This window comes from Diplodia corticola (genome assembly GCF_001883845.1).
Source record: "Diplodia corticola strain CBS 112549 chromosome Unknown scaffold7, whole genome shotgun sequence".
Lineage (NCBI taxonomy): Eukaryota > Fungi > Ascomycota > Dothideomycetes > Botryosphaeriales > Botryosphaeriaceae > Diplodia > Diplodia corticola.
In genome coordinates this window covers 643,296-655,691 of record NW_017971486.1, presented here as the reverse complement: position 1 = coordinate 655,691, position 12,396 = coordinate 643,296, and the positions used below count along the sequence as shown (strand labels likewise).

General features: G+C 60.9%; 3 protein-coding genes across 3 annotated transcripts; 2 read left to right on the top strand and 1 right to left on the bottom strand.

Moving 5' to 3' along the window:
* Positions 1-3,022: 3,022 nt before the first annotated feature.
* BKCO1_7000208 (uncharacterized protein) lies at positions 3,023-4,329 on the top strand (the record flags this gene model as incomplete). The annotated part of the gene is made up of 4 exons (XM_020278661.1): positions 3,023-3,178; positions 3,235-3,437; positions 3,490-3,839; positions 3,890-4,329. The coding sequence occupies 4 exons, from the start codon at positions 3,023-3,025 to the stop codon at positions 4,327-4,329; spliced, it is 1,149 nt and encodes a 382-aa protein (XP_020133653.1).
* Positions 4,330-6,669: 2,340 nt separating this feature from the next.
* On the top strand, positions 6,670-8,619 carry BKCO1_7000207 (general substrate transporter; the record flags this gene model as incomplete). Its single annotated transcript, XM_020278660.1, has 6 exons — positions 6,670-6,735; positions 6,791-6,933; positions 7,056-7,383; positions 7,445-7,797; positions 7,902-8,391; positions 8,470-8,619. The coding sequence occupies 6 exons, from the start codon at positions 6,670-6,672 to the stop codon at positions 8,617-8,619; spliced, it is 1,530 nt and encodes a 509-aa protein (XP_020133658.1).
* Positions 8,620-9,213: 594 nt separating this feature from the next.
* Positions 9,214-10,927, bottom strand: BKCO1_7000206 (trichothecene 3-o-acetyltransferase; the record flags this gene model as incomplete). The annotated part of the gene is made up of 4 exons (XM_020278659.1): positions 9,214-9,750; positions 9,828-10,249; positions 10,339-10,750; positions 10,808-10,927. 4 exons carry the CDS (start codon positions 10,925-10,927, stop codon positions 9,214-9,216), a joined length of 1,491 nt encoding a protein of 496 aa, XP_020133657.1.
* Positions 10,928-12,396: the final 1,469 nt, after the last annotated feature.

Genomic DNA, 12,396 nt, shown 5'->3' with positions numbered 1-12,396 from the left:
TTGCAGACCCTAATCGCAATCAAATAGCTGCAGTAGATGCGTCTTATATAGACCCTTACGCTTAATTCTCGCCAATCTACTCGGGATCGCCCTTATATCTTGCACATGCTCCAGCGGCTCAAGCTTCCAAGCATTGAAACAAGGCAGAAACAACAGCACTTGGCTGCGAAAACCGTCGCACATGATTGTTCGGAGAGCGCCGTCGAGCTGGACCGTCGCACAAACTCTCCTTCGGTCTCGGGAGCGCAACCGCTTCAGGGTTCAGCTCCTAACGCGAGCTTTGCAAGGCCGCGCTGAGGCTGAAAGCATGTGTCCCGATCGTTCTCGTTCCACGTCCAGGCACGATTGCTGCCGCCGGTTGGTCGGTGACGCGACCCCCGTCTTACGCAGCCTTGCTAGGATTTCGATCCAACCCAGGGCTGGACAAGCGACGAAGTCACGCCATTCGCAGCAGAAGGAGGTGGTACAGCTGCCCTGAAGTAAGAAGTGCTCGGCGAAGATGCGCCTGTTAGTGATCAGTCCACCTTGGAACAAGGATATGGTCTAACTTGAGCCTCAAAGGGTCCAGGTCCAGATCTTTGGTGAGATTTTGGGCGTAGATGCGTGATGCAGTGGCTCGGGCATTGGGACTGTTCTTAGGGTTGCGTCTGGCTGAGAGATTGCGATGTTGCAGTAGCCGCATCGGGGGAATGATTCATTCTGATTGTAGGGCTCAGTTGCTGGTGCATGAAAACGGGGCCCGTCCTTCACTTGGTTCTATGTGCACTTGTGTCATTCATGGCTTTCCGATTCCTGTCGAGAATGGTGTCTTCTTGCCTTCCTCATGCTCGATGCACGCACAATGGGTCCCAGCTTGACGTCCGCTCTATACAGCCGGTGCAGCTGTTAACAATCCGTGCCCACCACGACCAGCGGTGCCATGACAGAATCGCTTCATCTGCCGATGCAGCTGCGGATCGCGACACGGAAGCATTTAAGGCCTCCGGTGGGGATTGTCTTGGCCTCTTGTTTTGCAGAGGCCTCGGGCCGTGCTCGATTTCCAGATGATGTACACGCTTGTGCAAGCGTGTTACGCGTCCGGTGCAAGCGGTAAGCTGCATAAGTCGAGGTTGCAATTGTGAAGCAAGCGGTTGGACGGCATACTGACCGACTCTCGCACGCTTAGGAAGCATGGTGCTCGGAACGGGGGAGGACTGTGCCCCTACCCCGACAATTCGGTAAGCCGAGTCGACCAGCACTTGCGGTTCCTGAGGATCAGAAACACAGAGAAACGGATTCACGCTAGGCTTGGGCTGGGGTACCGTTCTGGAATTCTTCTGGCAGCAGACAGCAGTCGTGGTGCCATTCAGTGTGGCTATGCGATTTGGGACTCTCTCACACCACCAAGACCCCTTTTGATGGATCAGCGATTATGGATCATCACAGCGATCAACAGGTAGCAAGAAATGGCTGGAGCGATGGCTGCACCTCAATCACTCGGACATGGGAGCCTACGCACGAAGTTGGCGACGGAGGTCCGGAGACCAAGTGTATGGACCAAGAGGAGTTAGCTTGCAGTCGGGCTGGAGCAACCCCGTCATCTTTTTCGTCTTGCCAGGCACAGCACACGCAATAGCGACTATTGGCGGCGCGGATCGACTGCTGCAACAGGAGGCACGGCCTCTCTGGCCATGGGGACGCGTTGACCCATGATGAGCGTGGATGGCACGGAGGGGCCGGGTGGAAGGATTCGGCTGTCGGCCATGTGGCACTGGCAGCAGGAACCAGGAACAGGGGAGAAGTTGGAGAAATTGCCAAACGGTAGCGCGCTCCTTCGGGCAGGCCGCAGGCGCAGGGTCGAGGCATGTCGCGAGCTTGGCAGGAACCACAGAAGCACTTTTGCCGAAAGATGTTATGCGGTGAGGGTGGAGAAGGCGTCAGGAGATCATGACTAGCCACGGGCCCCATCGAGGCAGGTACACTGCGGACAGAGCAGGAGCGGCTGCAATAGGTACCAGTCATTAAACTTCTTACGGGGGCGGCGCGCCAATCAGAAAATCTCCCGACGCATCACTGACGGGGCAAATTGCTGGGGATCCACAGCACCGCAGTTTTGCTTTTGGCTGGCGACTGGAGATGGGTCCGCGTCTCGTCGAGTGCAACAGCAGGCCGATGCATGCCGTCTATCGGGCCGCCGCAGTGCTGGGCTGTCGGGTGCAGGGCAGGCGGCCAGGGCTGGCATCCTCACATCCTGGAGGATCTCGGATGGACGTTGGTCGATGGGCGATCTACGAAACATGTCGATGTGCGGCGTGCTGTGTGCTGTGTAGGTGGCAGGGTGGCAGGCAGGTAGGGTGCGGCGCGGGTCGCGGCTTGGCAGGAGCTCTCGCGGAACATGGACGCCATGCAGGCCGTGGCAGCTGCGACTCGCTGGTGCAACGCCGGGCGAGTGGGGCGCTTCCCTTGCGCTTCCCTTGCGCTTCCCTTACTCATCCGCGGCGGCGGACGGACCCGCCGGGCCTTCGCCGATCTTTCCACAGCCGGAACTCGTTGCCGCCACTGCCAGGGGTGCTGCCGCGCCGGCTGGCAACCATTTGCCCCCACCTGCCGTCCGCCACTCCCGCCTCCCCCGTGCCCGCTACGCCCGCTGCGCCCGCCTCCCCCCGCCGGCCGCGTCGTGCGCTCCCGCGCGGCGGGTGGCTGCTCGGTCGAAAACGCCGGCTCTCAGCCAAGCGAGGTTTCAGCACGAACGCGTCATTTACAATCGCCATGTGCTGGCGAGTGCCGCAAACCGCTGTTGGTCCGGCGCCAGCCTTCCAATCTGCAGGGAAGATCAACGGCGCCCATGCAGCCTCGACAATGTGCCTGGTATACCCCAGCTGACGCCCAGCCTGCGTCCCAGCTGCTCGGCGTTGACATGCACGGCTACCTGTCCCCCGGCGCCCACCCAGATTAAGTACCTGTTCGACCCGGGTCCACGAAACTCTGAATATATTCCGGCATTTCTTCCATCGGCGTCTGCAAGGGAACTCTCACTGACGCCATGACGCTTCCCATCCAGCAGAAGGGTCCCCAGGTCCTGGCCGTCCTGTGGATCGAAACTTTCCTGGCTGCCACCGTCATCTCCCTGCGGTACTGGACGAGGAGCAAGATCGGAGGCCAGGTCGGCTGGGACGATTGGCTGCTGGTCCTCACTTGGGTGCGTCTTGATGCCTGCCGCTGACCCTGCCCGCCGCTGACCTCTGCTCTGCCCAGCTGCTCATGTTTGCCTTCTCCATCATCTGCACCGTTTCCGCCCAGCATGGCCTCGGCATCCACATGGCAGACATCACCCCGCTCACCGAGTTTTCCATCGCCATGAAGGCCTTTCTCATCGGCCAGTCCGTCATCTCCGTCGCCATGGGCACCAGCAAGTGCGCCGTCGCCGTCTTCTTGATCCGCATTCTCAACAAGACTTGGTACCACTCTCTCTGCTCTCCCGCCCGTCTCCCAGCTGACCCCCGCCCCCAGGCATTACGTTCTTCTCTGGTTCTGGATCGTCACCATCATGGCCGTCAGCTTCCTCCTCGCCATCTCCGTCTTTGCCCAAGTCACGCCGGTAGAAGCCCTCTGGAACCCGTCAGTCAAGGGCGAGTACCACTTGAGCCTCACCGTCATTGCGACCATCGTCTGCGTCTGGTCCGCCGCCATGGACTTCTTCCTCGCAATCTTCCCGTGGATGGTCCTCTGGCAGCTCAACATGCGGAAGAAGGAGAAAACCACCATCTGCATTTCCTTGTCGCTTGGCGTCATTGCCGGCGTCTGTGGCATCGTGCGCACCACGACTCTGAACGCCCTGTCGAACTCGGCCGACTATCTCTGTATGTCCATCGCCCCCCACCATCGCTGATGACGGATGCTAACGAATCAGACGCTTGCTCCGACAGCGTGTGCTGGACCTTTTCCGAGCTGACCTTGACCATCATCTGCGTCACCATGCCCGCCCTCCGCCCCCTCTGGAAACGCGTCACCGGCCAGAGCTCGTCGGGCTACGGCAACTACTACAAGCACTCGCAGTCCAAGGCCGGATTCGCTTCGAGCGGATTCGCCTCGAGATCTGCCGATCACGGCGACATCAACCTCGATTACATGCCCGGCTCGTCCCAGAAAGCGGCATACCCCACTTACACGTCGGGCGCCGGAAAGGCGTCGGTCCACACGGACGCAGACAGCGACAGAAGCATCCTGGAGAACGGAAAGGGGAGCAACGAAGGCATTCAGCGAGTCCAGGAGATCAACGTCACATACGACGACATTTCCGACACGAGCGTGCATGTGCAGCAGAGTGCTTACCAAACACACGCGAGATAGCATCTGGGCTCTCGCTCTCTCCTGGTCTTGGCGGAAAGGCTCACATTGGCGCCGTTTAATTCACGACCTTTTCTTTTGTCCATCTTCTTGTCATTATTCAAAGCTCTTGTATACCCAACCTTCAGATTTCAGCCGCACATCCAATGGTGTTTTTACCCTTTCAAGCAATATTTATTTTTATAACCAAAATGGAAAATGTCGAGTCATGGTAAGTACACACACTGCATGCCACCCGGCCAGGATCGTCTCTTCTTGCTACTCACGTACCAATATTGGGCGCACGAGCGCCCCAAGACACGATTGATAGCTGCGGTTGTTGAAAAAGATCAGGTCAGAGTGGACTATGCGTCGCGCGTTTTGAGCAGCAGACGTAGCGGAATGCGTTAGCGATCAGCACTCGGGCGCAGATGCACCTCCCTAACTCTTCTACCGATCGTCCGAGGACAGCGCAGTCCGGTCGTCGATCACCGTTGCGATCACCGCTCGCTTACGGACGACTGACTCTTGACTTCGTGCGAACGTGTATACTGCGCACCCGCGCGCCTTTTTTACTCGCTTCGCGGCTGCTTCGCGGCTGCTTTGCGGCGTAGGTACCCTTTGCTCCTTGCTGCATATGCGGGCCTGCTCGGCCCGTTCGGCTATGCGCGTTAGAACCTAAGTAGCGACCCATATGTGCGGCCTCCCACTAGGCATGGGAAGGCAGGCAGGCAGGATTCCAAATCACCAGAAGGGGGAGGGGTGGGAGATGTGACGCGGCGCGCGAGGGAAGCATTAAAGAGGGGATTACCTGATGCAGTACTACGGCGACAACTCCTGGTCGGCTTTGTAGCCGCCGCCGTCCGTCGCTCGCGAAAGCCGAAAACGGCCATGTCCGCAGGATGTGCTTGATGTCTGTCCATGGCCGAGGGACAAGAGAAACGCGGCTTGACGCGAGCAGGGGTGTGGAAACGGCGGTGCCATGTGGGAAGCTCATGCATGGCTCATGCTGTTGTGAAAGAGTGTGCTGCCGCGAGCGCGCCCCCCCCTTATCCTCAGGTCGTCCTGCAGGATCGATCATCGCGTGGCGAGAGGGTGGATGGGATTGACTCGTGCATCTAGGGGATGCCCGTTGTGCAGAACCACGGAGCGCTATAGATCCTCTGGTGCTGCCCTAACAAGTATAAGGCCGAAGGAATATTTGGGGAGCATAGGTACATAACAATTTCGCCGCCCTGCTATTGTGGAGCGGAGGAACTACTACGCACGCCTGCCAGCTGTCAAGCATTTTCCGGCCCCCAACTGGCGTGAGCTTGGTGCCGGGAAGGATTCGGCTTCCCAGCATCAACCAGCCCGCATCCACCCGGACGGCCTGGCTCAGCGTTCTGCTGTTGGCAGGGAAAACAGCTATGCTGCTGAAGCCGCGGGTCGACACGCCTGGGGATGATCGGCGGAGGAGTCGAAAGGTCGTGGCCGGGAGCAATCCTTGGGGCTTCGGGGTCGCCGTCGAGCCAGTCCGTCGTTCGACGCGCACACCGCCGAACAAGGCGGTGGAAAAGCCGGTGGAAAAAGCAAGATGCAGCATCGACTGATGAAATGACAAAGGGTGCATGACGACCGGGCCTCAAAGCGGCAGGGAAGCGGACTGCAGCTGCGGCAGCCTGAGGTTCTGGCCGCTTGGGTTGCAGGGGCCCCGGTCGCTCTATCCCGCCCTCTTGGCATCGGCACGGGATGCCTGCACATGAAACTCGAGGGGGGGGGCCCACCCGGGTTATGAAATGGGCATCGTGCGCGTCCCGAACGGGCGAACGCCTGCCAAGCCGGCGTATCAAACCGCCAGCTCCACCCTGCCCTGCCGACTACTGCATGGTCAGTCACACCCCGGCCCGCCGTCAGATTGTTTCTCGAGAAGCCGCAGCCGCGCGTGGGGATGCTCGCTTGCGCCAGGCCATCAGGCAAGAACGGCAGTGCATCTAGCCCGATCCAGCTGCGCGGTGGGGGCCCATTCCTACATGCAGCTCGCCCACCATCCGCGCCGCAACCTAGCCGAATGAGATGAAGATTAGAGATGATGCCTCAGCATCCGACAACCATCGCCGGCCTGTTCCTCTTTCGCCACGAGTAATGGGCCTGCAGAGCCACGCGTGCGTGGCGACTTCGCCGCTTCCCTCGCGCCGTGGTTTGGGTCTGGCATTATTGCCCGATATCTAATGACCTTCCCCGCCAGATTCTTCATACCTGCCGCCTGACTCTTCTTCTTCTCGGTTGCACTCTAGCAGACTTCTCTCCCTCCCTCTCTCTCTTTGCCAGCTCCCGGCCCAATCCATCAGTGTCTTGCTGAGCCCTTCAGTCACTTCAACCACAATGGGCGCGGATCCTGCTGTAGAGGCCATTGTCGGCCGTGGCCACACGAGTGCCATGAGCTATGCTGTATGCCCGCCCCTGGTGCCTTTTCTCCCCGCTCGTGCCGACCTGACTCTCGCAGACCATCGCCCTCGCCGGTCTTGGTGGCTTCATCTACGGATATGCCGCCAACATCCTGACGGGCACCCTGGCACAGCCAACCTTCCTGGCCAAGTTCCTGTCCACCCCGGATGCCATTGAGCGCACCAATGGCATGGTTGGAGGGTCAGTCCCCATTCGCTTCCCAGCACCATCAGCCGTGATGTCAATTGGACTGAAAGGACCAATTGGCTCGACCCGGCGATTGCACACTTGACGACGAGCAACGCTAACACCCCAGCCTGCAGTTTCTTCGGCGGCGCTCTCATCGGCGTCATCGTGCAAGCCCCCATCGCCAACAGGTTCGGCCGTCGGGCGGCCAACGGCGTGGCCGCGCTCCTCCTCATCTTCGCCAGCGCCCTGTCGGCGGGCTCGACCAACGTGGCCATGTTCCTCGCCGGCCGCACCATCTCGGGCTTCGGCGCCGCCATGTGCTTCGCCAACACGCCGACGTACACGGCCGAGCTGGCGACGCCGCACAACAGAGGCATGCTGGTCGGCTCGCAGGGCGTCTGCGTCGTGGGCTCGTACATCGTCTCGGCCCTGCTGGGCTTCGCCTTTTACTTTGTCGATGCGGTCAGTCCTTCGTCTCCTCCCCATTCCACACCCCATCCGGCCGTCACTGACTCTTCTCCAGGACTACGCCTGGCGGCTCAACTACATCGTCCTCACCGGCTTCTCCTGCATCTTCCTGGGCTCGCTCTTCCTGCTGCCCGAGTCGCCGCGCTGGCTCATCGAGCACGGGCGCGAGGACGAGGCGCGCGGCATCCTCGAGCGCCTGCACCGCAACCCCGCCGCGCCCGACGACGACTCGCTGGCCAAGGCCGAGTTCGTGCAGATCCGCGCGCAGATCGCGGCGGAGCGCAGCCTGCCCAGCAGCTACTGGTACATCCTGACCACGCCGAGCATGCTCAAGCGCGCCGTGTGCACCCTGCTCGTGTGGACCATGGGCCAGAGCACCGGCATCACCGTCATCGCCAACCTGATTGCGTGAGTGTCAACTGTCCCCCACCCCCATCCCACGATTGATTGTCTTCTCTCTCTCTCTCTTTTGATGAAATACGTGCTGATCCGAGACTGACCATGGCATCCAGCACCCTCATGGGCAACCTCGGCTTCGGCACCGTCATGCAGCTCGGGCTCGGGGTGGCGTGGGACGCGTGCGTGCTGGTGGGGTGCTTCGTCAACGTGCTGCTGATGGACCGGCTGGGGCGGGTGAAGCTGCTGGTGGTGGGCGGCTTCGGGTGCGTGGCGCTGCTCGTCATCGAAGGGGTGCTGCAAAAGTACTACCTGGCGACGACCAACGCGCCGGGCCTGAGCGCCGCCGTCGCCATGTACTTCATCTTCGGCGTGTGGTTCACCAGCACCATCGAGTGCACCGGCTACGTCTACGGCGCCGAGATCTGGCCCACCCACCTGCGCTCAAAGGGCGCCACCCTCAACTACATTGGCTTCTTCGGCCCCGCCCTCGCCTACACCTATCCCGCCACCACCGCCTTCGCCACCATCGGCTGGGAGTACTACATGGTCTTTGTCGCCATCACCGTGCCCTGCTGCATTGCCATTTACTTCATGCTGCCTGAGGTGAGTCCCTCCCCCCTTTCTCTCTTTCTCTTTCCCCTCGAGTTCACCCCTTCTGACGAATGTTGTCGAAACATCTAGACCACTGGCCTCACGCTCGAGGAAATCGGCCCGCTCTTCGGCGACGACGTGCAGGTCAAGTTCGAGGATGCGCTGCACGCCGATCTGGGCGAATCCTCGCGCACGCAGTCTGTCGAGATGACTGGAGACGAGAAGGGCGCGGCCCAGTGATTTTTCTTTCCCCTCTTTCCCTTTAGCCTGGAGGGCTGGGAGAACCCGTCATCGGGTGGTGTTGTGTATGTGGTGGTGGAGGACCTGAAAAACGCTTGAGAGAAAAAGAAGAGAGCGTCGGATTAGTGAGAGTGAGGCTTGTTGATGATACCATTCGAAGCGATAAAGTAGATAGATACGTCAGATTTAATGTCTATATGACCATTCGTTACCACCTTCTTGAGCATGAGACTTGTTTCGATGAAGTGATGTTGCTCATCCGACGTGTGCTGAAATCGCCGGGTACCCTTTCTGTTAATTCTCGCATGAAGCCGGCTCAGCAACAACAACAAAACGCCAACGAAGCGTGCACGCTTCGGTCTTTGAAGGGGAGAAAAGAAAAAAAAGCGAAGGAAAAAATCAGACAAAAAAAACAAAGGAGGAACCAAAACTTGTCTCCAAGCAACATCATTCATACAGTATTCTACATACACCTATACGCTACTCCGCATTCCCACGTACAAAGAAACTCCAAAAAAAATCTACCTGCTGCAAAAGGAAAAACACCATCTAAGCCACATCCACTCCCCCCCCCCTCCTCCCGCGCCTCCCTCCTCACAACCCCCTGGGCCTCGCAAACCTCGCCAACTCCTCATCCCGCAACAACCTCTCCATGCACGAGCTCTCCAAACAAACACAAACTTCAATCCCCTCCTCCTCCGCGCCGGGGCCCGTCTTCGGGCGGCGCGGATACATGAAGATATAACCATCAACCGTAGGACGGGGCCGGCGCAGGGCGCGGGGGAGGCCGAACCCGAAGTCGGCGCGGGCGTAGGCCGTCATGGAGCCCCAGCTGGTGCCGCAGACGTCCATGCCGAGGAAGCCGTCGACGCGGATGGCGATCCACGACTTGTGCGGCGTGCCGGCGAGCCAGTCGAGCGTGTCGGCGACCATTTGCGGGGCCGTGTAGTCTTTGATGGATTGGCGGACGGTGGCGGCGATGAGGGGGAGCGTGTTGGTGTTGTTGGTGCTGTTGTCGTCGCTGCCGGTGGCGATGAGGGTCGAGATGGGGACGCCCGGCTTGGGGAGGAGGAGCGCGTTGCCGAGGTAGTGGGGCGGCAGGGCGGGCGTGACGGCTTTGCGGATGCCGACCTGTGGTGTGGGTGTTAGTTTGGTGTTTCTCTCTCTCTCTCTTTTTATCTTTGTTGTCAAGGGGGAAAAGGACGTACGGCGTGCAGCAGGTGGCTCTCGCTCGACATGTCCGGCTTGAACATTTCCAGCCTCGAGCGGGTGAAGGCGCGCCACAGCACGGCCATGATGGAGTCGTAGGTGCTGACCCAGTCGCTGCCGTCGCCCGGCTGCTTGGTCGCCTCCTTCAGGGCGGCCAGGCCCGAGGTCGAGAAGTGCAGCATCACCTGCGACAGCGGCGGCATCTTGAAGTCGGCGGGCGGCGGCGCCGGCGGCTCCTTGACGTGGTCCAGAGACCGGATCTTCTTCTGCGTCGCCGCCATCCACTCGTCCGACGGCTTGGCCTGCGACATGAGCGGGGTGCGGTCCAGGCAGCTGCTGTCGAAGGCGGGCAGCGCCGACGAGGTGGCGGCGGCCTGCGTGTTGGCGGCCCATTGGGCGAGGAAGCCGTCGGTGCCGGGGCCTGCGGGGGAGGGGGAGCGCAAATGTCAGTTGGTGGTTCAGAAGGGGGGGGGGGGGGGGGGGGGCTTTTGTGGTGTCGGCGCGGCTCACCGTCGGAGCAGCAGTGGTGGACGGCGACGGCGACGATGACGCCGCCACGGATGTAGTTGACCTGGGCGACGAGGATGGGCGTCTCGTCTTCCTTGTCCTCGCCCAAGGGGGTGAAGGGCTGCTTCTGGGTGACGGCGACGGGCAGCAGCAGGTCGCCGTCCATCTTGCCGGCGGGGAAGTCCTCCCGGTCCAGCGACTCGAACGAGGGGAAGTCGTCGTTGTCGGACATGTCGTTGACTATGTACTCGACCGTCTTGCCCTTCTTCCGGATGATGCGGACCCTGCCATTGGTCGGGTCCGTCTCGAGCTCGCCGGCGAGCGAGCGGTACTGGCTGAGGGTGATCTCGAGGCCGGCCTTGAGGTTCTGGGCGAGCTTGCTCTTGTCGGCTGCGGCGTCGAGCTCGTAGACCAGCTGTGCTCTCGGTCAGCCCCTGGGAGAAAGCGGATTGAAGTGAGCAGGCGGGCTTACGGTCAGCAGGGTGTAGATCTTGGGCAGGGCATGATCGATTTCGCTGAGCTCGAAGCGCTCGACTTCGGGGTCGTTCTCGTAGCCGCGCGAGCGGACGTGGAAGACTTCTCTCTTGCCCATGGTGACTTGATGGTGTTCAGGAATCAAGTGACGGATTGCTGGCGGACTTCGCGCTGGGAGCTCCCCACCTTAAGCAAGCAGCTGGAGCTATGGTGGGGTCCGCGGCACAGGCGCACGCTCCCCCGGGCGCTGACACCCCCCTGGCGGCTCCGCCGCGTGGCCTTCGGGTCAGGCTCGTGGAAGGGTGGCATAACGGAGCGGCCAAGACTTGTGGGCGGGCTGGCGTGCACAAAAAACGGCGCGGGAGGCGGCACTAGCAGCTCCAAGCCTCCATGGGTGATCCCCAAACGGCTGTCCGTGCGGCGGCTGCCGATCGGGCTGGGGAGCGAGTCAGGCCCAGCACGGCCCAGCATGGCCAGGTCCTGCTGGCGACGAGGCCGCCTTTCACGCCGACCCACCTCCTCGGGCCCCAGACGAACTGACGAACCATCGCCAATGAGCCGCCCCGGAGCCCGTTCGTCGACTCTTGAAATTGCCTGCAGGGTGCTGCTGCGAGGCGAGACGGATTGTGGTACCTTGCAGCAACCTCTCACCTGCTGCTAAGCCGCTCGCGGCCTCGTCGCCGTGCCATGCTCCCGCCGGGGACACTGCTGCTGCTTGTGCCGCTCAGGTCAAACGATATCCACCGGCCCCGTACGCCAGTGGAGAAGGTGGGATGATTGCATTGCATCGCATGGCACGCACACGACACTCGACGCTCTCTTCTTTCCTTCCAACTTCTCATCATGCATCATCCTGGCATCCAGGGTCCTGTCATCCCAAGAGATCGACCTGCAGATTCGGGCCTTCGAGAATTCCTTCGTAGCTTTTGGCCTGCAGCGCGAGCGCCACGGCCTTGGGAAGGAATGGGATGGCCGTCCCGGGAAGGATTGCGCGCCCCCCTGCCGAGACGCCTCGCATCCCAAGCCTCACGTCTCTTGTGCCATGTCACCAAGCTCATACCCAGTAGACGACCTGTGCTATCCGGCCAATCAAACTCCGCTGTCCTCGTTGGTGTCGAGTCCCTCGACCGACAGCACGGCCAGGGAGATTGCCCGTCATCAAAGAGCACACGCCCGACTGTCGCAGACCATCCTCCAAGCTCCAACTCCACACGCCGCCACAGCGCCACGGCGCCAGCCAACCGCCACCGGTGAGCGGTCAGAAAGCGGGGTCCGTCGTCTGCATCCTCTGCGCCAGGGTCCCCACTAGGCGCTTTAGGCGCGGTGTTGCGCGACGGACCATTCCATCTACACCAAAACAACGACGAAATAACGATATACACATGGCATCTTCCTCCTGTTGCAGCTGGCCCCCCTCCCGCCGCCGCCGCCGCCGCCGTTCCTCCATCCCTTAGTGCCAGAAGCCACCGTTCCTCCGCCTTCTACCCTCCACTCCCCGTCTTCCACACCAACCCTTCTAGCGCCTTCCCACACCCCCTCCCCCTCCCCTTCTCTCGCTCCCATCGGATTGGAGATCAGCCACTGGAA